At 28.4% G+C, this 21,760-nt stretch overlaps 5 protein-coding genes across 19 annotated transcripts in view; 4 read left to right on the top strand and 1 right to left on the bottom strand.

Annotated features, from left to right (window-relative positions):
* LOC130668749 (uncharacterized) overlaps positions 1-21,760 on the bottom strand; it is a 141,926-nt gene that overhangs the window by 35,674 nt on the left and 84,492 nt on the right. Inside the window, exon 1 of one of the 14 annotated variants that reach the window (XM_057471197.1) lies at positions 18,344-18,595. The exons of 10 other annotated variants lie outside the window; for them this stretch is intronic. The gene's annotated coding sequence lies outside the window, so the exon portion shown is untranslated. Of the gene's footprint in view, positions 1-20; positions 175-316; positions 520-6,746; positions 6,881-18,343; positions 18,596-21,760 lie in introns of those variants that run through there. 3 more of the 14 variants (XM_057471193.1, XM_057471190.1, XM_057471195.1) reach the window with 3 other exon arrangements.
* Positions 509-6,700, top strand: LOC130667359 (uncharacterized). The gene is made up of 11 exons (XM_057468872.1): positions 509-1,033; positions 1,095-1,709; positions 1,779-1,886; positions 1,964-2,110; positions 2,172-2,218; positions 2,451-2,478; positions 4,006-4,431; positions 4,527-5,129; positions 6,105-6,212; positions 6,292-6,438; positions 6,505-6,700. The coding sequence occupies exons 1-11, from the start codon at positions 785-787 to the stop codon at positions 6,562-6,564; spliced, it is 2,538 nt and encodes an 845-aa protein (XP_057324855.1). The 5' UTR covers positions 509-784; the 3' UTR covers positions 6,565-6,700.
* Positions 7,085-11,862, top strand: LOC130668751 (uncharacterized). Of its 2 annotated transcripts, none has more exons than XM_057471202.1 (5): positions 7,085-7,467; positions 8,493-9,092; positions 9,675-9,782; positions 11,077-11,223; positions 11,312-11,862. In XM_057471202.1, the coding sequence occupies exons 1-5, from the start codon at positions 7,219-7,221 to the stop codon at positions 11,390-11,392; spliced, it is 1,185 nt and encodes a 394-aa protein (XP_057327185.1). In that variant the 5' UTR covers positions 7,085-7,218; the 3' UTR covers positions 11,393-11,862. The 2 variants fall into 2 exon arrangements, with proteins under 2 accessions (XP_057327185.1, XP_057327186.1); XM_057471203.1 differs by having other exon boundaries at positions 11,333-11,860.
* On the top strand, positions 12,067-16,801 carry LOC130668761 (uncharacterized). The gene is made up of 5 exons (XM_057471215.1): positions 12,067-12,775; positions 13,588-14,187; positions 16,254-16,361; positions 16,445-16,591; positions 16,661-16,801. Exons 1-5 carry the CDS (start codon positions 12,527-12,529, stop codon positions 16,718-16,720), a joined length of 1,164 nt encoding a protein of 387 aa, XP_057327198.1. The 5' UTR covers positions 12,067-12,526; the 3' UTR covers positions 16,721-16,801.
* On the top strand, positions 18,740-21,728 carry LOC130668759 (uncharacterized). The gene is made up of 5 exons (XM_057471213.1): positions 18,740-19,102; positions 19,194-19,796; positions 20,425-20,532; positions 21,255-21,401; positions 21,467-21,728. Exons 1-5 carry the CDS (start codon positions 18,854-18,856, stop codon positions 21,524-21,526), a joined length of 1,167 nt encoding a protein of 388 aa, XP_057327196.1. The 5' UTR covers positions 18,740-18,853; the 3' UTR covers positions 21,527-21,728.

Here is a 21,760-nt window from a genome sequence, read left to right as displayed (position 1 = left end):
TACATTGAAATGGAACGTACCTCATTTTACTCAAAAAAGAACAAAAATTTTTCTTGGACTATTGAAACGGTATCTTATTTGTTTTATCACCAATGGAAAAGTTACAAAATGTATTTACTTCTCAAGATCTCCATTTTGCTTGGCCCTCTTTTATATATTAATAATCACCAATCATGTTAATGGAACAACAATCCATCATTCACATAAATATTTTTTTTTATTATCAATATATCATTCATTTATAAATATTTAAAATTGCATTGTTCAAATTAGTCAACATAAAAAAGTATTTATATTTTATTTTTTAATAACTCACATTACACTCATATTTAAAAATACAATCCAAGAAAGTTCTCATCATTTTATAATTGAATTTTTGATACTCATTAAAAAATTAAATAACATACTTTATACTATTCTTCTTAATTTATAAGAAAAATCGTCTTCGTTTCTTTTAGTAAAAATAAATAAAACAACATTTATTGAATGTTACGTCTCAACGATTCGTTCAGGTTGACGTTTAAATTATGACTGACACCCTAGCGCACTCTATAAAATTTTTCAATCAATAGTAAAACTATTAAACTAAAATATCATATTTTCTTAAAACTTTAATTCTCTTAAATTGATCAACAGCACAACAAAAATGTAATTGACCACTTAAAAATATATTCCTACATATGTCGTTATATTCTCAGAATTTAATATTCAGAGTAATATTTATCAAAACCTTTTTAAAATTGCCCTATTATCTTATTTATCATCATTAAATTAATACTCAAAAATGAGTCAAGACAAATTATCTGAATATATCGCATACGAAAACGTCATAAAAGTTCTGCTAAATCTAATCGGACTATGGCCGCCTCAAAAGTCAACGTTACTCAGTCGATCAATAATTTATTTACAAATGTCAACTTGTTTATTGCCTTTCATCGGTGTATTTAATTATTTTCAAACCCATTTTTTGAATGTGTCACTTGCCACTAAAAGTTTCAGTCTGTTAGCAAGTTTTTTAACTGTTATCGTTAAAGTAAGTTAAGTGTTTTTCAATAAATATTGTTCATAAAAATGTTATAGCTTTTTTTATTAAGGGAATGTGTGTTGTATTAAACCGCGATGATGTTAAAGATCTACACGAAATGCTGGATTCACATTACAACAAACTTATACGGAATCCAAAAATGACAAACGTCATATTGAAACAAATAACAACATTTAGATGGCTATCTTATGTTGCAATATTTTTCGTTGTTGTTGCTTGCATGTCTTATGTAATAATTCCAATAGTGTTTGTTATTTCCCAATTGATACATGGAGCTGAACATATTAAGTATCTTTTGCCATTTCCTTCAATTTATAACTGGAATATTCCGCCAAATGGTTTTCGTTATCGGTTGCATTTTTTAACTGAATCTATGACGATCTTAAGTATTATTTGTATTACTATTGGTGTCGATAATCTTTATTCACTTCATGTTTTTCAAATGATTGGATTTTTACGTGAAATATCATACCGATTAACGCATACAGATGACAATCAGGATAAAGAAGGATCAAGTGACTTAATAGTACGCGAATGTGTTTATCAATATGAAACATTAATTAAATGTTGTAAAAAGCTCCAAAGAATTTATGGTCCAATTATACTCTGGACAATGGGAACTAATGCTGTAATATTATGCGCAGTTACTTTTCAACTTAGTCAAGTAAAATTTTTTATACATTATTGTTCAAATATCAATAAATTTTGTATTCCATTATTAATTATTTGTTAGATGAGTTCAATATCTGTAGGGAGGATAATTTTATTTACAGCGTATGCAGGTGTTAAATTGATTCAAGTATTCATCTACGCATGGGCGGGATCACGTTTAACTGCTGAAGTAATACGATAAATTTTAATTATTGGATGGAATTTAACTCCAATTTATTATTGTTTTTTTTTTTTTATCGTTAACAGAGTGAAGATTGCAGAGCAGCTATTTATGCCGCTAATTGGGTTGGAAAAAAACGCTATATGCGTTCAATTATTATTATGCTGTCGCAAAAACCACTAATCTTGACGGCTTGTAACTATTCAATAGTTTCAGTTGAAATGTTTGGATCGGTAAGCCGATTAATTTTTATTACATTAATAACATTCATTTTTTAATTTATTCGATTTTTAGGTTTTGAATACTACAGCATCATATTTTTTACTGCTCAACACTTTTGAGCAAGAATCATAAATTATATGAGAATCCTATTATTTTGGTTTTGAAAAAAAAAAATGATCTTATATTTTAATAAACTATTTTTTTAATTTCATTTTATCATTACCCTATCAAAAAAATCCATGTCGAATTGCATGGGAACCCATAGAAATCCATGTAGAAAAGTATGGATTTATATAAGAATCTATAGGAATTAATATAGGAGTGTATGGATTTATATAAAAATTCATGTAGAAAACCACCTGATCTGGATTCCCATATGGTAAATCCATATAGGAAACTAAGCGGGAAAAAAAAACTGTTGCTGCAACAGAAATAGATCCTGTAGCATGAGTTTGTTGCTGCTATAGAAAAGTTCTGTAGCAGCTATAGAACCCGCCTTGTTACAGCTACAAGATTAGTCCTGTTGCAACCACAAATTTATTCCTGTGGCTGCAACAGGAATGATCTTGTGAATACTTCGGAGCTTTCCTGTTGCAGCTACAGATCAAGTCCTGTAGCTACAACAGAACTAAGTCCTGTAGCTGCTGCAGTTCTTTTTTTTCCATGTGGGTACCTAGATTCCCATATAGGAACTTAAGACAAGAACTTGGATACATGGATTCCATTGTGGGAAATTTATATAGGAATCTGGGTTTCTATGCCTATCGTTTATTGATACGCATATATGAACAAAAGAACAGATCAATATTCCTGTAGGAAACCATATGGGAATCCATCCGAAAATGCCATGGGGGATCCCACATAAGAATCTAGGCTGGATTCCCATATCGATTTTTTTGATAGGGTAGTTTAGCTCTTAAAGCGTGAAAATCTTCAGGAATTTTTGGGTAAATTATTAGATAGTAGGGATACAAACAACAAAATTTGAATCCGTCGTTGTTTAGTGTTTTGGTATCGTGATAGCTAGTTTGTGTCACTCTCTTTCTCTCTGCGTTACAAACAATACTAGCTCTATTTGTCACCCTATTATTTGCACGTTCCTGTGCCCACTGCGCAATGAAATGGTTGTGATCATATCGCAACATATCTTCCTTTTCACACATTACACACAAACTTATAATTATTTTTGTTAATGAAAATAACCTTTACTAGAAATACTTTCTCATTGAATTTATTTTTAACTCTTTATTAACTTTCAATAAGCATTGAATACTGTAAGTATTTAAAATGAAAGTTCCAAAATTCAAAATTTAATTTTGTTCATAAAAATTTTTTACAGATAGAGGTCGACTGAGTCAGCAAATGAACGGTCGTATTTTTAAATATTTGAATATAGAACCATGCAAAAAAATTAGAATTAAAGTTTTAAAAGTTCATAACCAAACAGCAATGAAGTATTTTCTTCATGTAATTGTGATTAAAATTTAAATGACGTCGGTGAAATTAAACAAAGTTTATTTACTGATCTTGTTCATTCACTGAACTAATCACCGATTTGACGTAAACGATTAATGTACAAGATCATTTAAACGTCAACTCATCATATAAGCTGATTTTCTAATATCTACAGGAAAAAAAATGGTTTAATTCTAATTAATTCGTCTAGTACTCGAAAGCATAATCGAAAAGATTATTTCACTCTTCACGTGTGTATTCACAAATTGTAGTGAACTAAAAACAAGCTCAATACAATGACAATAAAAGTAATTTTCTTTAAAGTTCTATACTGCATAGTAGTTGAAATAAGACTGAAGCTTTGCGACAGCTGCATTCGTAAATTTTTCTAATCGATAAAAAACCTATTATCACATGTATCATATCAATTACCAACAATCATCTGTCGAAGACTTTTATACAAATTGACTGTACAATTAATTTTAAAAACTCAAATCGTTTATTTCGTCTCGTTATTTTCAACAATTTATCATCCACTACAATTTTTTTTACATCAATTTTGTTAAATGTCAGTCTTACCATTAAACTATCGACTACTAGGTCTTTCATTTTTAAAACCATGCATTCGGAAATGACGGAGAGACATTTAGAATATAAAAAGTTCAAAAATGTTATGAAATATTTATTGGCAATCGTCGGTCTGTGGTCATCAAAAAAATCAAATTTTTTATTCCGATCTTTACTGTATTTGCATATATCATTTTTTTTAATTCCAACTATTGGCGTGTTCAATTTTTTTAAAACACACATTTCAAATGTCAATCTCGCTACAAAAAGCTTGAGTTTACTAGTCGGGTTTTCAACAGTTATGGTGAAAGTGCGTGATCATTAATTTAAAAAAAAAAGTTTTAACGTTTTCTATCGATGCTTAGTATAAAATAATCAATTTTCGTTTTCTTTTTTTGTTGCAAGGCAGTTTGCATCCAAGTCAAACGTAAGGAAGTAAATGAATTGCATGAAACCCTTGATTCATATTATGATGAATTGATAAGGAAACCAAAATTATCAAATATCGTTTCTGAAGGAATAACAACTTTTCGACGATTGCCGATATTGATAACGGGATTTGTGACACTTACGTGCACTTCCTACGCAATAGTTCCAATTTTGTCAATAATATATCAATGGAGACATGATATACACCCAATTAAATATAATTTTATTTTTCCAACTGCATATCCTTGGTACCCTTTACCCCATACATTTATCTACAATTTCCACTTTGTCAATGAATACTTAACAACATTTAGCATTATTTTCGTAACTGGCAGTTTTGATAGTCTTTTTATTTATCACATTTTTCAAATAATTGGCATACTCCGTGAAATCGCACATGATATATCGCTTATTGATCAAGACACCAATTCAGAAATAATTGTACGACAATGTGTTATCAAGTACGAAATATTGTTGGAATGTCGCCATAAAATAGAAAAAATTTATGGACCAATAATACTATGGACTATGAAGACAAATGCGATTATACTTTGCGCAGTTATCTTCCAACTTTCTCATGTGAGTCAAAAAAAAACGTTATTCTATGAGCATATCTGAATAGTTATCATCACTAATAATATTATTATTATTTTTTTTTTTTAAACAAATTACAACTACCCAATTTCAAAACTCAGTAATGGCTGCCTTTCTCTTCGTTTCAAATTCGTTTTTTGAAAGAAAATTAATATACATGTATTTTTGAGTCAACAAGAAATATATTAATGAAAAAAAGATTGAATAATGTGTAAAAGACATTACACTCTAAAACCAAGTGTGTAGTTGAAATTAACACACATACCTGATAATATTGAAAAGCCATAAGCAATCTATAGAAGTTTGACACACCGTGAAATGTGCTTTTAGTGACTACAAAAAACTATAGTTTTACTTATGACTTTAAACATGGAACAAATTTAATGTCTGTTAAAATAATACACTTGTAACATACTCGGTATTAGAATGTAATATTGTAAAAATTCTCGAAACAAAGATCTATAAACTTTTTTCTTACTGGGTTTTGTAATTGGGTAACTGATTCCCGTACGAAAAAAGTATATATCCGGGATATATATGGGCAAAACTAAATATATGTCTCATATATGCGGCATATATTCAGATTTACCCGAATATATACGGATGTATACTTTTTCCTTGTGGGTTATTTTTTACCGTAGAATGTCTTGGGAATTTTAGAAAAATGATCAATTAATGGCAAGAATTTTCTTTGAAGATTAAAAAAAAAATTAGTTTCTTTAGTATAATTTTTTTTTTAATTTTAAAAAATTTTAAAAAATGGATTACGAAAACTAAAATTTTTTTTTATTTTGTCACCTTTTTGAGTAACTACTATATCTATTCATAAGAAGGGTTTGCACTTTTTCTCTATCACACTCAAGTCTGCGAACGGTACTTCCGATAAAAACTCAGCCGAAAATATCTGATAACCCCTGATAAGTATAATATATAATACAACGAATTTTCTCATAACAATAGGCAAAAACTATACCTATTATGGTAGCAATAATATATGCAGGTCATGCAGGATTAAAACTAACACAAGTTTATCTTTACGCTTGGTCAGGAACACGGTTGACTATTGAGGTAAACATTAATATAATATGATTAGTTGTGAAATTTAATGATTGGTGATAATTGATTTTGAATATTTTTGTTTTAACAGAGTGATAAATTAAGAGACGCAATATATAATGCTAATTGGATTGGAAACAAGCAGTTAATAAATTCATTAGTTATTATGCTTACTCAAAAACCACTCATTATGAGAGCCTATCACTTCACGACTGTGTCAATTGATATGTTTTCAGCGGTAAGTGAACAGTAACTATAAATACAGTTAACATTTTTCACTACGATAGATTTATCAATTTTTTAGGTTATTAATACAACAATATCTTACTATTTATTATTGAAAACATTTGAACCGAATGTTTGAATATTCGGGGCTAATTTTGAGATTCTGAAAGACAGCAGTAAATTTTTAAAACTGATATGAGTTTACTTTGACACAATAAAATAAATATTTTTATAGAATTTAATGATGGAACTTGCAAATAAAATCATGTTTAGTTATTAAAAGTCAATTTTTCATGTATGATGACAAATAATATCACTTACTTCTGTTAAGTACCAAACATCATCAATTAAAAATCGTGGGAACGATAATGTAGTGAGCATGTGATTGATGTTTGATATCAAATATTTAGTTCAACAAGTGTTAAGAGATTCAAAAAATTTATTGTGGTATCAAACAAAACTTATAAAACAACTGTGGCAACTTTGTATTTAAGCGATCTGTCCAAGTTGAAAGTTGTGCTAAGACTGACGTCCCCACTACAATGCATAAAAATTAAAATCGATATAATAACTATTACTGTAACTGTTGTTGCAATCATCAACAGTCATATTCCTTAAATGGGCAATTAAGCTTGGAAGCTTCTATCTACCCTTTTTTCTACACCCGTTTGCTGCAATCTATCAATATATTCTGCGATAATTTAGTATTTTTTTATTTTCAAAATGTCATTTTAAATCGGGTTATTAAACTAAACTTTGTCGTTTCTTTATCTTTTTTTTTATTGTCCGAAATATGGTTGCAGATAAACAGTTAGAATTTGTCAAGTTTAAAAACATCATCAAACGGTTACTTTTTATTGTCGGTCTTTGGACAAAAGATGACTCAAATTTAATACACCGTTCATTACTTCATATTTATCTATCGTTATTCTTAATTCCGATTGTCGGGGTGTTTAATTTTTTTATCACCAATATCACCAATATAAGTCTTGCAACCAGAAGCTTGAGTATAATACTAGGTTTTTCTACAGTTATGATAAAAGTTTGTCATCAATTATTTTGATATAAAAAATAAAATTAACCCTTTGTGGTTGCCGTAGCTCGACTTATTTCAACTATTAACTGAATCGTTTATTTGAGAAACCCCGTAAGTCATGTTTTTTACGAAATTGGGTTTTTTTGCATTTTTGGGTTCTTTGGATGTCCCTCCATAGAAATCAATCAAAATATGCATCAAATCAGCGTTTAAAAAAAATTAACGGGGTGACAGTAATTTCATTTAATTGAGAAACCCCATAAGTCAATGACTCAAATAAACATATGCAGTTTTAGTTTTAGAGAAACAATTTTTTTTTTTTTTTTATTTAAAATTCGCGCTTTTTTGGGAAATTAATTTCAAATGTTGTTTTATTGTTGACTGTTATATGACTAATTAAAATATTCAAATTAATTATAATTTTTTGTGATTTCTGAGTTTCAGAGTTCAAATACATATTTAATACTTCATTTTATCAGTGTAATATATGATTTAAGTGGAAACATTTAAAAAAAAACAATGATTTTATAACTTTTTTTTCCGTTTGGTTGAGAAACCCCATAAGTCAATCAACTTGAAATAATTTTTTTAAGTAGTTTCAGTTAAAAAATTAAATTTTTTTTGTTAGAATCTTTTTCAGAGACACTAACATTATTGTATTCAATTATTTATTTATAATTTTGATGTCCAGTTTTTCCAAAAAAATGTTTTTTGTTTCCTGTAAAATTTTGTTTTCTTGACTTATGGAGTTTCTCAAATAAATGATTCAACTCTAGTAAAAGTTTCTGTCAATCAATTATTGATTAATATAAATATCGTTAAAAAATTGGATGTGATAATTAATGAACGTTACTTTTTTCCGAGTTATGATCCGTATTGTCAAAATAATTATATTTTTGCAAAAACCGATTAAATTGTTTTTTTAATGAATGTTAAAAACGTGAAATTATCAAGAAATGTAACCACAGAGAGTTAACAAAATTTTTTAATTTGTACGAAATAATGTAAAAAAAAATTTTTTTTGTTACAAGGCAGCATGTTTTATAATAAATCGTAAAGATGTGGACGATTTACATATGGTTCTGGATCCATATTTTGATAAATTATTACAATCACCCGAAATGTCAAATCTAGTGTTAAATAAAGTAACAACTTTTCGACGCTGGCCGACATTTATCACGACATTTGTCACGATTGTTTGCATTTCTTATGCAATCGATCCAATCATCTTCATTATAAATCAATGTCGCCATCGAATATGGCCTATTGAATACAATCTTATCTTTCTAACAATCTATCCTTGGAAAGCTCAACGCAATAGTTTATTGTACAATTTTTGTTTTATTAATGAGTATTTATTAACAGCGAGCATGATTTTTATTACCTCTAGTCTAGATAGCCTTTATACATATTACATTTTCCAATTAATTGGTATGTTACGAGAAATATCGTACCATATATTAACATTAGATAAAAATAATAGCGAATTAATGATACGTCAATGCGTTGATAAGTATGAAATATTATTGAAATGCTGCAAAAAAGTTCAAAAAATTTATGGACCAATAATCCTGTGGACTATGAATGTTAATGCGATTGTACTTTGCGCTGTAATTTTTCAACTTTCTCATGTGAGTTATTACTATTTTAATATTCTATCATTTATGAACACATTAATCAGTATTTTTATTGCTGAATTATCTACATTTTGTTAAAAAGTTATAAATATGAAAAAAAATAATTTAAATAAATGTTATACTTTCAGTATTCTAAAATCAAATTATACTATTTTTTTAGAATTACTTTATTTGGCAAACATGTTTTAGTTTAAATTTACTAATGAATTTAAAAGCTACAGATAATTCAGTAGCTATTGTAATCATGAATTTTAATAACTCAGTTTGCTCAATTTTTTCTTTGTCACTAAATACATACATAAATTATTGATGTGAAAAACGGTGAGATAAGTAACTAGTTACTAGAAAATAAATTTTATATTTTTTTTTTTTCATAAATTTTATATTTTACTTAGTATGTAAAATATTGATGGGATAAAATGAAAAAATTCTGAGATTTTCAGCCAAATAAAAATGGTTAATATATAGGAAATTTTTTAAATGGATTTACTATTTTAAGTTTAAATAATTTAACCATGGTTGCGTCAGATATTTCATACATCTCTACATTATAATATATTATAAATAATTTAATAGGCAAAAACGATACCTATTATATCAATGATATTATGCTCCGCACATGCTTGTTTGAAACTAATACAAGTTTACATATTTGCTTGGGCGGGATCGCAACTTACTATCGAGGTAAATTTATTTATAATCTATAATTTAGGTTTAATAAAAATGACATTTGATGTAGGATAGAGGGACCGTTTTTGGCATGTTTTGGACACATGAAAAATTAAAGTAAAATAAATTGCAAAATACGCAATGACATAATTAGTTTTTCATAGGAATCTTATTTTATACTTTTTTATTAATTAAAATAACGTATTAAATGTCCAAAAATGAAGCAGTGACCATAAATGGTACTTGTACCCTATATGTATCTTGTAAGAAAAGAAAAAATTTAATACATAAAATGAGCTCTTTTAAATTGAAATAGTGAAATTTACTACGAATCAATGGATAGTCACTATTTCTCAAGCTATGAGTATACCACCCATTCGACTAATGGTATACTTATAGCTGATTCTCAGTGCGTATTCACTTATTCGTTTTTAGCGAGAATTTCGTTCCACGGGCTATAGGCTAGTGCTACCAACACAACATAATTTATCTGTATTTTTTAAATATACATGCAATTAGTTTTCGAATCTGTGGAAATTAATCCGTTAAATGCTTATAGGGTACAGCAAAAATATAAAATTTTTTAATAGTTTATTGTGTGACAAGGGATGAAACAAGACGATTTCAGAGTAGGGTGAGGTTGGCTGCCCGAGCCGCAGGCGAGGGCTGACATCACCCGCAGTCTGAATTCGTGTTTTATCCTAAGTCACACACTATATTTTTCATGATTACCTGCATCGGAACTTCAAGGTTCAGTGTCAGCAGCCAGTAAGAAACAAATTAATTTCAAGTTGATGATGCGGAGAACTGTTAGAGAATGAGAAATTTGTGATTTACAGTCACTTATTAAATAGTAAATAAGACAAAAATATTATTTTCACTTATTCTTTAGTAATTTTATTTGGTTAATTAAAACTGTCACTAAAAAAATGAAATGAGTAAACTGAAGTGACAAGTAAACAAATGAGAGTAATAAGGCTGCAAATGAACATTAAATATAACTGACACCGGACAGAAACACAATTGTTTCTGCCCGCGGTATGAAGGTATTTTTGAATTACGAATTCGCTAGCAGTTGTTTGCAGCATCGGCTTGAAATTAGCTTGTTTCGACGGGCTGTAGAGACACTGAAACTGCAAGTTTCGATGCTGGTATCATGAAAAAAATATTTTTCATATCACAAGTTTTGAATTGAAATAGTATCCGTAGTTGAAATATATTAAATGCATGCAAATTTAATAAGTAACCGACTTTGGATTCGAGACATATATTATGCATTAAAATTTTTGTATTCTAAATATATGTTTAGAGTGAAAAATTCAGAGAGTGTATTTATGCCGCAAATTGGGTTGGAAATAATCGAATGAAGTCTTCAATAATTATAATGCTTGCTCAAAAACCACTAATTTTAAGAGCATGTAATTTATTACATGTGACAATTGATATGTTTGTAAAAGTAAGTCATAAAATAATTCTTAAAAAATTTATTAAAACAATAAATCAATTATAAATATGTAAGTACCTTTACAATAAATATATTCAAGAACTTATTTATATTTTTTCAGGTTATAAATACGACGGTTTCCTGTTATTTATTATTAAAAACGTTTGAACAAGAAGTATGAATAAACTAAAATGGACACATTCTTATTTTCACTTCTAATACGAAAATATCTTTAATGAATGGTAGAAAGTACTGTATAAAATATAATAAAGATTTGATTTGTTATCAATAAAATCAATAATAGCTCAATCACTGTTGTTGTAAGTATGTTGTAAAAAAGTAACATAAATTGGAATGTACGCATTTCATTTTGGGATTATTAGCAATAGCACTTTCATAGAAAAATATATTTACATAGTATTTAACGATATTACTTACAAATAAATTAATAAAGTTGGGTTTAATTTTTGAAAAATCAACTTTTCATGCAAGATAATAGTACTGTTATTAAATACCAAACACTGTACAATAAAAGTCGTAGCAACGATAATGCAGGGAGATTATGATTGATGTTTGATATCAGATCCTACGTTCAAGAAGTGTTAAGAGATTCAAAAAATTTTTTGTGGTACAAAAACATTTGAACCAAATGTTTGAATATTCAGGGCTAATTTCGAGATTCTGAAAGACAGCAGTAAATTTTTAAAACTGATATGAGTTTACTTTGACACAATAAAATAAATATTTTCATAGACTTTAATGATGAAACTTGCAAATAAAATCATGTTCAGTTATTAAAAGTCAATTTTTCATGAATGATGACCAATAATATCACTTACTTCTGTTAAGTACCGAACATCGTCAATTAAAAATTGTGACAACAATAATGTAGTGAGCATGTGATTGATGTTTGATATCAAATATTTAGTTCAAGAAGTGTTAAGAGATTCAAAAAATTTTTTGTGGTATCAAACAAAACTTATAAAACAACCGAAGCAACTTTGTGTTTAAACGATATGTCCAAGTTGAAAGTTGAGCTAAGACTGACGTCCCCACTACAATGTATAAAAATTAAAATCGATATAATAACTATTACTGCAACTGTTGTTGCAATCATCAACAGTCATATTCCCTAAATGGGCAATTAAGCTTGAAAGCTCCTATCTACCCTTTTCTCTACACCCGTTTGCTACAATCTATCAATATATTCTGCAACAATTTAGTATTTTTTTATTTTCAAAATGTCATTTCAAATTGGCTTATTAAACTATACTCTGTCGTTTCTTTAACTTTTTATTTTTCATTGTCCTGAAATATGGTTGCAGAAAAACAGATAGAATATGTGAAATTTCAAAGTATTATTAAACGATTGCTGTTTATTGTCGGCCTATGGACGAAAGAGGATTCAAGTTTATTATTCCGCTCATTATTTCACATCTATCTGTCATTCTTTATAATTCCAATTATCGGCGTAGTAAATTATTTAATAACCAATATTACTAATATAAATCTCGCCACCAAAAGCTTGAGTACTTTGTTGGGTTTCTCTACAGTCATTATAAAAGTGTGTTATCAATATATCACAAATTGAAAAAAAAAAAAATTTGATAATTTTTTTTATCAATTAGGGTAGAAGTACCATTTGTGGCCCCTGCTCCATTTTTGGACATTTAATACTTTATTTTAAATAATGAAAATGCATTAAAAAAAAATTTCATTGCCATAGTGTGATAAAAATATCTTCAAACACCTTTAAAAAAATTAATTATGTTGTTGCGTATTTTACAAATCATTTTATTCAATATTTCTACACTGTAAAAAATCACCGGAGTGAGTCCAAGCGGTGTAGGTGTTAAAATTATCGGTGTTAAATTTACCCCCGAAAGCGGTGTGAAAATAACGCCGCCACCGGTGTAAATATTCTTTACCGGTGTTAAAATATTTACTTTGTGAATATTTTTACTTACTCGATCACTATACTTGTTAATAAATGATATTTTTTATTAATTTTCATAAAGAACTGACATTTTTTGTGTTTTATAATCTTTAAAGTTAATACTCCAAGCGGACACAATTTACCCCGCTTTAACACCGGTATCTCTCTGCTTTTACACCGGTTACTCCGGTTTTACACCGGTTTTACTCCGCTTTTACACCGGTTACCCCGCTTTAACACCGGTATTTTTAACACCGGTGTATTACTCCTCCTACACCGGTGTAATTTCATTTTTACACCGGGCGGAGTTAAAACGAGTCCATTTTTAACACCGCTCTTTTTACAGTGTAAGTGGCCAAACCTGGTCCTAAAGTGGCCAAAAACGGTACTTCTACCCTATGTGAAGTAAAATTTTTATATAAATTTTTTTATGTTACAAGGGAATATGTTTTATCATAAATCGTAAAGAAGTAGATGCTTTACACACGATTCTTGATCCGTATTTTGATGAATTACTGAAAACGCCCGAAGTTTCAACTCTAGTTTTAAATAAAATATCAACTTTTCGACGTTTACCAACATTCATTACAACTTTCATCACAATTGTTTGCATTTCTTATGCAATTGTACCAATTATTTCGATAATAAATCAGTACCGACATAGAATATGGCCTATTAGTTACAATCTAGTTTATCTGACTATTTATCCTTGGGAAATTTCACCAAATAGTTTAATGTACAATTTTCATTTCCTTGACGAATATTTATTAACCATCAGCATTGTTCTTATAACTTCTAGTGTCGACAGTCTTTATACGTATTATATTTTTCAAATGATCGGTATGTTACGAGAAATATCCTATCGTATTTCAAAATTCGATGAAAAAAATAGTGAGTCAATAATACGTCAATGCGTTGATAAATATGACATACTAACGCAGTGCTGTGGCAAAATTGAAAAAGTTTATGGACCAATAATACTATGGACTATGAATGTTAATGCTATTGTACTTTGTGCAGTCATTTTTCAACTTTCTCATGTGAGTTACAGCAAATTACTTTTAAATAAGTTAATTCATAAATGTATCAAGAGCTTGAAAAAAAAAAATTTTTTATGCTATAAAAAAAAAAAATAAAACAATCAAAAGTTCAATAGCTGAGAATAATTCGACTAAAAATATATAATCTGTTCTCAAAGCTAATCAATTATTAGTAAAATGAACTATTTAAAATTATAATATTAGAGATTTGCTTAAAATTGACGTCTCTCGATATTTAATAGATGAGATTTTAATTTTTCAATTAAATATTAATTCACGGGCGTGAATAATTCAAGTGCCGGTACCCTCATCTCTAACTGATCGGAATTTTATTAATACTTTTGATGTCATTGTTCATAATTAAAACAAAAATGTCAATCGTTTACGGTTTTCTATATTAAACATTATTATTATATATATATTGATAATTTGAAATAATATAAAGAGATCTATACAGATCAAAGTAGATTTGATTTGATCAAAATTTAGATCCATTTACCCTTGTAAAAAAAAATCGTTCCAAATAGATTCCAGAAAAGTTTCAGAATCACCACTTTTGACCATTTTTGGAAGCTAAAAAAGACGTTCCAAAAACATTTCGAAATAGTTAAAATCACCACTTTTAACTTTTTTATAGACTAAAAAAGACGTTCCAAAAATATTCAAAAAAAGTTCAAGAATCACCGCTTTTGTATAGACTAAAAAAGGCGTTCCAAAAACTTTCCAAAATCACTACTCTTGAATTTTTTATAGAACTGAAAAAAACGTCCATAAAAAATTCCAAAAAAGTTCAAACACCGTCCTTTTTTGACTCTAAATTCGCTCATAAAATTTTTTTTTTACAATCAAAATGACTAACATCCGAAAGAAGTTCCATTCGAAGTTCTAATCTGTCTCATTTTTGGAAGTTCCACATGCAGAACTTTTTTGGAACGAATTTTTTTTACATAGGTATTTTGTTATAATAATTTTTAGATATAAACGGGGTGTTTTTAGGCGACTATTTGAGTTACTTTTTATTTTCCTCCACGCATATTATACATTGTAAAAAATCGGGAGTGAATTCGGAGTGATTTAGAATTTTATTTAAATCCGGATCCACTCCGTCTCTTGGAGTTCTGGAGTTTTAGAAAAAATCACTTCGAATATGCATTCATTCCGGTTCGTTGTTTTAATATTAAAATAAACTCCCTTTAGGAGTTAATTTCATTGCGAGTCGGAGTTCCAATATTTAAATAAATTCCCCTTCGGAGTGAATTTTACTCCAAGGAGATTAAATAAATACACAGTCATCCGATCCGCATTTACTTCAAATTCACTCCGGATTTAATCTGCGTTCACTCCACAAATTTTTTACAGTGTAGTATAATGCGTTACTAATTCCAAAAGGAAGTATATCGCGTGCCAAATGCCAAAAGGGCGTATAATTTTTTTGTTTTTGGTGCCAATCGTTTTGTAAACATGTTCTAAGCCTAAAAATAAAAAAAAAATTTCCAAAGCCAAAAGGGCGTATATCTTTAGATACAAAGATACAAAGATCTAAAGATATACGCCTTTTTGGCGATAGTACGTCAAAAATTTTTTTTCTGCAGATCTTTACGTTTCGAGCGATTCTAAAAAGAATGACAAAAAAAATTTTTTTATACGCCCTTTTGGCATGGAACCCGATCTAACTGCTGTAATACGCCCTTTTGGCATTTGGCACGCGATATTTTTATAATCCCTGTTGGCTTTAAAGAGATACCTTTAAGTCAAAAAGGATTGCGATTTTTTTATTTATGATCAATTGTTTTCGGAACTTCTTCTAAAGCTCAAAATTGAAAAAAAGACTTTTGGAAGCTAAAACGACGCATAATTTAATTTAAACGCTTTTTTGGCCATCCAATTTTTTTCTTTTCAGTATTCGTCTTTGAAATTGTCCTACAAAACGATTGGCAGTAGCAGAAAAATCTATGCCCTGTTGGTTTTAGGAAGCTCTCTAAAGCCAAAAGGACGTCTAATAATACAAGTCATTTTAGAATTAGTAACACGACGTATTTTAATAATTATAAATTTTTAATTAACAGGCAAAATCGATTCCATTTGTCTCAATGGTTCTCTGTGCAGCCCACGCGTGTTTAAAATTAACCCAAGTTTTTATATTTGCGTGGGCGGGATCACTTCTTACTACTGAAGTAATTTTCTTATCAATTAATAAAACACAGTATTGATACTAATAAGGATAATAATAATTTTGACATCAAACTCCTTTATTTAGAGTGAAAAATTTAGGGATACTATATATGCTTCAAGATGGCTTGGAAATAACAAATTAAAGTCATCAATAATTATAATGCTTTCCCAAAAGCCACTTATTTTAACAGCTTGTAATTTATTATATGTTACGATTGATATGTTTGTCAAAGTAAGTTACTTGATAAAAATTGAAATTTTACTTAATAAGATTATAAACTGATTAAATTTTTTTTTCCAGGTTATAAATACAACAATATCATATTATTTATTGTTGAAAACGTTTGAACAGGAAGCTTAAACATAGACACATTGTTATTTCCACTAATAATCATATATATTTAATTAAAAACCATCAAAAATGCTGTATAAAATAGAATAAAAATTTAATTCATCATTTAGGGAATCGATCATTTTTTCGCTTAAATTAATTAATATTTTAATTCATATAGGGAAAACCTGATCATGATGAAGATAATTTTTTATTCTTTACCTATACTTAAAGAAAATAAGACAAATCTTTAATTACTATAAAAATTTGTCCGTTTTTTTTTTGTAATATTCAAAGAGGAATAATTTCTATTGTATAAAAAATTATCGTTATCATTTTTTCAACAAGTATGATAATGCAAACCTAGATGTAAAGGAGAGATATAATTCACCATAAAATTCTAGAGTATGATCTTCGAAAAAATTAACAAATTCCGTTTAAAAATATGCCAAGAAAAATTTCGGAAAAACGTTTCAGGTATTACGAATTGCTTAATTAAAAAGAACATTGTCTTGAATTAATTCCGACTTAAAACTATTTTCGAAAACAAAAAGTTTGATCTCAAGAAATGAATACGTAATTTTGTTCCTTCTCTTAATCATAATTTATTATTGGAAATAGTAATAAAATCTTGCATAAGAATATGTACGCTGTAAAAAATTTTGGTGTAAAAATGCTCCCCCAGAACTTTACACAGCCATGTAGTGTGAAATAACAGTGTAAAAAGTGGTCGATGTAATTTATCTATCCGTGTAATTTTAACACGGTGTAATCTACTTTTTTTTACACCATTCCGTGTTACTCTTTATAATTTTGATTAATGATCAAAAAATGAGCATTGAACATTTTTAAGTACTTAATCAATAACTATGTTAATTTTTTTTAGAAATTAATTAGTATATATTTACTTAAAATCGTGTCTAGATCAACTTAATAAAATGGTAAAATCATAGGGAGGTGGGCAATAATTAATTTGTTTCGTTTATTTATATATTTTTTTTAAAAAAATTTTTGTAATGACTTGTTTTAGTTTCTGAAGAAGTCCCGATAAAGGGACGAAACGTCCAATTTATGGTCAAAATTAAATTCTAATTTTGTATTATTGTCCACCTCTCTATGATTTTACCATTTTATTAATTAGTATTTTTTTGAACATTTCGATATGTTTATGATTATTGCTCTTAACGCAAAATTATCATAAATTATACATTTTTTACACGTTTGGCGGTGTCAAAATATTTAATTCACACCATCCAAATTCAACACGATATTTGGTGTAATTTTCACACCAAAATTTTTACACCGAATCCAAAATTTTTTTACAATGTATGTGTATATATATTGTAACGAATGTGAAACTGATCTTTAAAAATATTTGAAGAACTAGAAAACAAATGCCTTCTTCTCTTGTTTTATAGAAGCGCGACTAGAGTCAGTCAATCATAATTTGACAGCATAAGAGCGTACATTTTGTATTCAATTAACTATATCTTTCTTTGCCTTTCTTTTGCTGCTGTTAATTGTGGTGTTATTATTTCTAATTTAAGTGTCTTATCATTGTAATATAAGTGATATTAATTTATAAGTTACCAGCTACTACAATATATATATCATTATACATTATTAATTGTATCTTTTGCCAATTTAACTTACACTAACTGTCAATTTTCCTCTAACTCGACTGATTTTGAAAATAGTTTCGTCCTATAATAATAAATCACCTTATGCTCCCATTTAACCGTAAACTATTTGGTTGGTAAAATATCACAACATGAAGTGAAATATTTCAACAGTAACATGACAAAACTTTGACAAACTTCGTCAATTATAAATACATGCATACGTTTGGTACGAAAGACTTTTTCACTAAACGATCTTTACAAGTTGAAAGTTGAACTACGACTGACTCCCCACCACCAACAATAAATTTTTTTTAATCAATATCAAAACTATTATCTTGCAACAATTATTCCAATTATCATCAATCAACTTTTTTGCTTCGTATCGGGTATTAAACTAACCCTTATAAATGCAAATCAATACTTTATATTCTTCGTAATTTAGGTATTTTATTTCATCCTCATATAGAATTGCCTTTTTCTTTTAATTTTTAAATGTAAATCCGAATTGGTCTATTAACTATTTTACCAATCGTCGTTAGAGATGATTGCCAATAAAGAGTTAGAATACGTGAAATTTAAAAACTTTATCAAGCGGTTACTTTCGCTCATAGGTGCTTGGTCAACAGAAAAGTCGAATATATTTGTACGATCATTGTTATATATACATCTTTCTTTTTATATTATACCTTCAATCGGAGTTTTGAATTTTGTCAATATTAATATATTAAATATTAGAATTGTAGCAAGAGGCTTAGGTATTCTCATGGGATTGTCAACGAATATTATGAAAGTGTGATATATATTTAAATAAGTTAAAAATTTTATTTTATTTATATTATTCATAAAAAAAATATATCAATTTCTGTTATTTATTACACTAGGCAGCCTGTATAGTTGTTAATCACAAGGATGTTAATGAATTACGGACAATTTTCGATTCATATTTCGACACGTCGATAAGAAAACCAGAATTATTGAACATTGTTTTAAATGGAGTATCGAGTTTTCGTCTTTTAACCATAATTGGCACAGTGTTGACAACAATTATTTGCTCATGTTATGCGTTGTTTCCAGTTATTTCTGTGGTTAATCAATTTAAACAATACTCAGAGCCTATAAAATACAAGCATGTTTTCCCAATAATATACCCATGGAATGATTCATTTAATAGTGTGGTATATTATCTACATATACTTAATGAAAATTTAACAAGTTTTAGTCTTATTGTAATTACTTCAGGTGTTGACAGTCTATTTATTTATTATATTTTTCATTTAATTGGCATGGTTCGTGAAATATCATATCTTATATCGTCTCTCAATAATCAAGATAACATTGAAGCGACTATAAAACAGTGTATTTTTAAATATGAATTATTGTTAAAGTGCCGGGATAAAATTGAAATTATTTTCGGACCAATTATTCTGTGGAACATGAAAACGACTTCTCTTACGTTATGTGCTAGTATTCTTCAACTGTCAAATGTAAGAATTTGAAAAGTCATTTGATTGGAGACATTATATTTTATTTTTTCATACCATCTGTATTAAAATAACGAGTTCAAGTGCCTGTTTGGTCGGCTAAAATAATCCAATTTCAGATCGATGTTATTGGCGGACTTAAAGTCATCAGTTTCTTCCCCAATAATGAAAATTTCTAGTTTCTACCCATTGAATTAGTTTTTGACATAATTGCAGCTCTGTCAAAATTGTATTTGTTTGTTATAAAATTGAAAATGATCAAATGTCATACAACCAAGTTAATAGTTTGCGCGTGCGCTATAGATCTGAAATTGATTCATTTTAACTGGCTCTTGACATTTAAATTTTGAGTTTCAATAAGAGTTGCTATGGAAAATGTAGGGTGTGAATTAGGATAAAACACGATTTCAGACTTGATATGATGGCAGCTCTCGCCTTTGGCTCGGGCAGACGACATCACTCTCGTCTGAAATCGTCTTTATTCTGGTTTCATCCCTTGCCACATAATATACTATTCAAGTTTATTTACTTATGTTCAGTCGCCTAAAATTACTTAATGATAATTTAGAAATTTCTGAAAATACATTTATAAAAGAAATTACTCATAAATAATTTTTAATCTATTTAACAGGCTAAATCAACACCTTTGGTATTTATAGTATTATGTATAGCCCTAACAAGTCTAAAAATATTTCAAGCTTTCATTTTAGGATGGATGGGATCACGTCTCACTATTGAGGTAATTAAACTACTTTAGGAAATATTTAAGAAAATTCAGACTAAATAGAAGATCTAAGAAAGCAATAAATAAGAATAAAAATACCAATTTTTAAATGCAGTGAAACCTAAACTGACAAATAACCTTCTCAATAAGACAATTTACCCTGATTCAGAAATCTCATTTGGAATGATTAAATCTATGCTAAAGTGTATGTCTATATATAGTCAATTTTGCCAACTTTGAATTGTTTCGGATCGTGTTTGAATTATTTCAAATTAAGTTTCTCAATCAGGGTATAGATAAATTGAGAAAAATATAGATAGCCCGAACTGGGAATCGAACCCAGACCATGTCGGTATCGCGCCGAGTGCTCTACCAGTTGAACTATCCGGTCCTATACTAAATTCCCTTTAATTTGATCCATAACTTATTGAGCCACACCGTCCATCGTACGGTAATACACCAATTTTTAAATACAGTGAAACCTATGTATGTTTTTAAAAAATTAAACGCTTTTTTAAAATAGAAAAGTACTTTACGTATCTAAAAAAAAAAAAGAAATTTATTGAACAAAACGACAGGATGAAACACGATTTCAGACTGCGGTTGATGTCATCCCTCACCTACGGCTCGAGCAGCCAACTTCACCCTGTTCTGAAATCGTTTTGTTTCATCACTCATCATACAATATACTATTCATTTATTTATAAATAAATAAAAAATTTTGTCTATTTTAACAGAGTGAAAAACTACGTGACGTTATATATGCAGCTGATTGGCTGGGAAATAAACAAGTAATGAATTCAATAATTATTATGCTCTCTCAAAAACCACTGGTGATAAAAGCGTGTCAATTTGCTACTGTTTCAATCGAAATGTTTTCAGCAGTAAGTTAATACAAACTGAATTTAAATAAATAATATTTCTTATTGATCGACAAATTTTTTTTCAGATCATAAATACAACGATATCATATTACTTATTATTGAAAAATTTCGAAATAGACTCTTAAATACTTGGTCAATTTTATACGTCGAAAACTAAGTGATGATAATTTAAATTCATAACCGTATCCTTTTATAAGTTTATCTTCATGTGTCATTATTATATTAGCAGTTATGATATTTGACAGTTAATTGTTAAATATATATAATAATATAAGCTCTCAATGATTAATAGAAATTTAATTTTCATTCTGCACAGTAGAATATTTATCGTACTCACGGATTATTAATTATCAAGTAAT

This window comes from Microplitis mediator, chromosome 5 (assembly GCF_029852145.1).
Source record: "Microplitis mediator isolate UGA2020A chromosome 5, iyMicMedi2.1, whole genome shotgun sequence".
Taxonomy (NCBI): Eukaryota; Metazoa; Arthropoda; class Insecta; order Hymenoptera; family Braconidae; genus Microplitis; species Microplitis mediator.
The sequence above is the reverse complement of the archived record's forward strand: the minus strand, read 5'-3'. Positions and strand labels throughout refer to the sequence as shown.

Excerpts from the sequence above, each read along its gene's own strand:
- LOC130668761 (XM_057471215.1), top strand. The coding sequence starts at position 12,527 with ATGGTTGCAGAAAAACAGATAGAATATGTGAAATTTCAAAGTATTATT. Across the intron at positions 14,188-16,253 it reads TCATTTTTCAACTTTCTCAT|GCAAAATCGATTCCATTTGT; the intron begins GTGAGTTACAGC and ends TTTAATTAACAG. Across the intron at positions 16,362-16,444 it reads GATCACTTCTTACTACTGAA|AGTGAAAAATTTAGGGATAC; the intron begins GTAATTTTCTTA and ends TCCTTTATTTAG.
- LOC130668751 (XM_057471202.1), top strand. The coding sequence starts at position 7,219 with ATGGTTGCAGATAAACAGTTAGAATTTGTCAAGTTTAAAAACATCATC. Across the intron at positions 9,783-11,076 it reads GATCGCAACTTACTATCGAG|AGTGAAAAATTCAGAGAGTG; the intron begins GTAAATTTATTT and ends ATATATGTTTAG. Across the intron at positions 11,224-11,311 it reads CAATTGATATGTTTGTAAAA|AACTTATTTATATTTTTTCA; the intron begins GTAAGTCATAAA and ends AATATATTCAAG.
- LOC130667359 (XM_057468872.1), top strand. The coding sequence starts at position 785 with ATGAGTCAAGACAAATTATCTGAATATATCGCATACGAAAACGTCATA. Across the intron at positions 2,111-2,171 it reads CAGTTGAAATGTTTGGATCG|GTTTTGAATACTACAGCATC; the intron begins GTAAGCCGATTA and ends TTCGATTTTTAG. Across the intron at positions 4,432-4,526 it reads TTTCAACAGTTATGGTGAAA|GCAGTTTGCATCCAAGTCAA; the intron begins GTGCGTGATCAT and ends TTTTGTTGCAAG.
- LOC130668759 (XM_057471213.1), top strand. The coding sequence starts at position 18,854 with ATGATTGCCAATAAAGAGTTAGAATACGTGAAATTTAAAAACTTTATC. Across the intron at positions 19,797-20,424 it reads GTATTCTTCAACTGTCAAAT|GCTAAATCAACACCTTTGGT; the intron begins GTAAGAATTTGA and ends TCTATTTAACAG. Across the intron at positions 21,402-21,466 it reads CAATCGAAATGTTTTCAGCA|ATCATAAATACAACGATATC; the intron begins GTAAGTTAATAC and ends ATTTTTTTTCAG.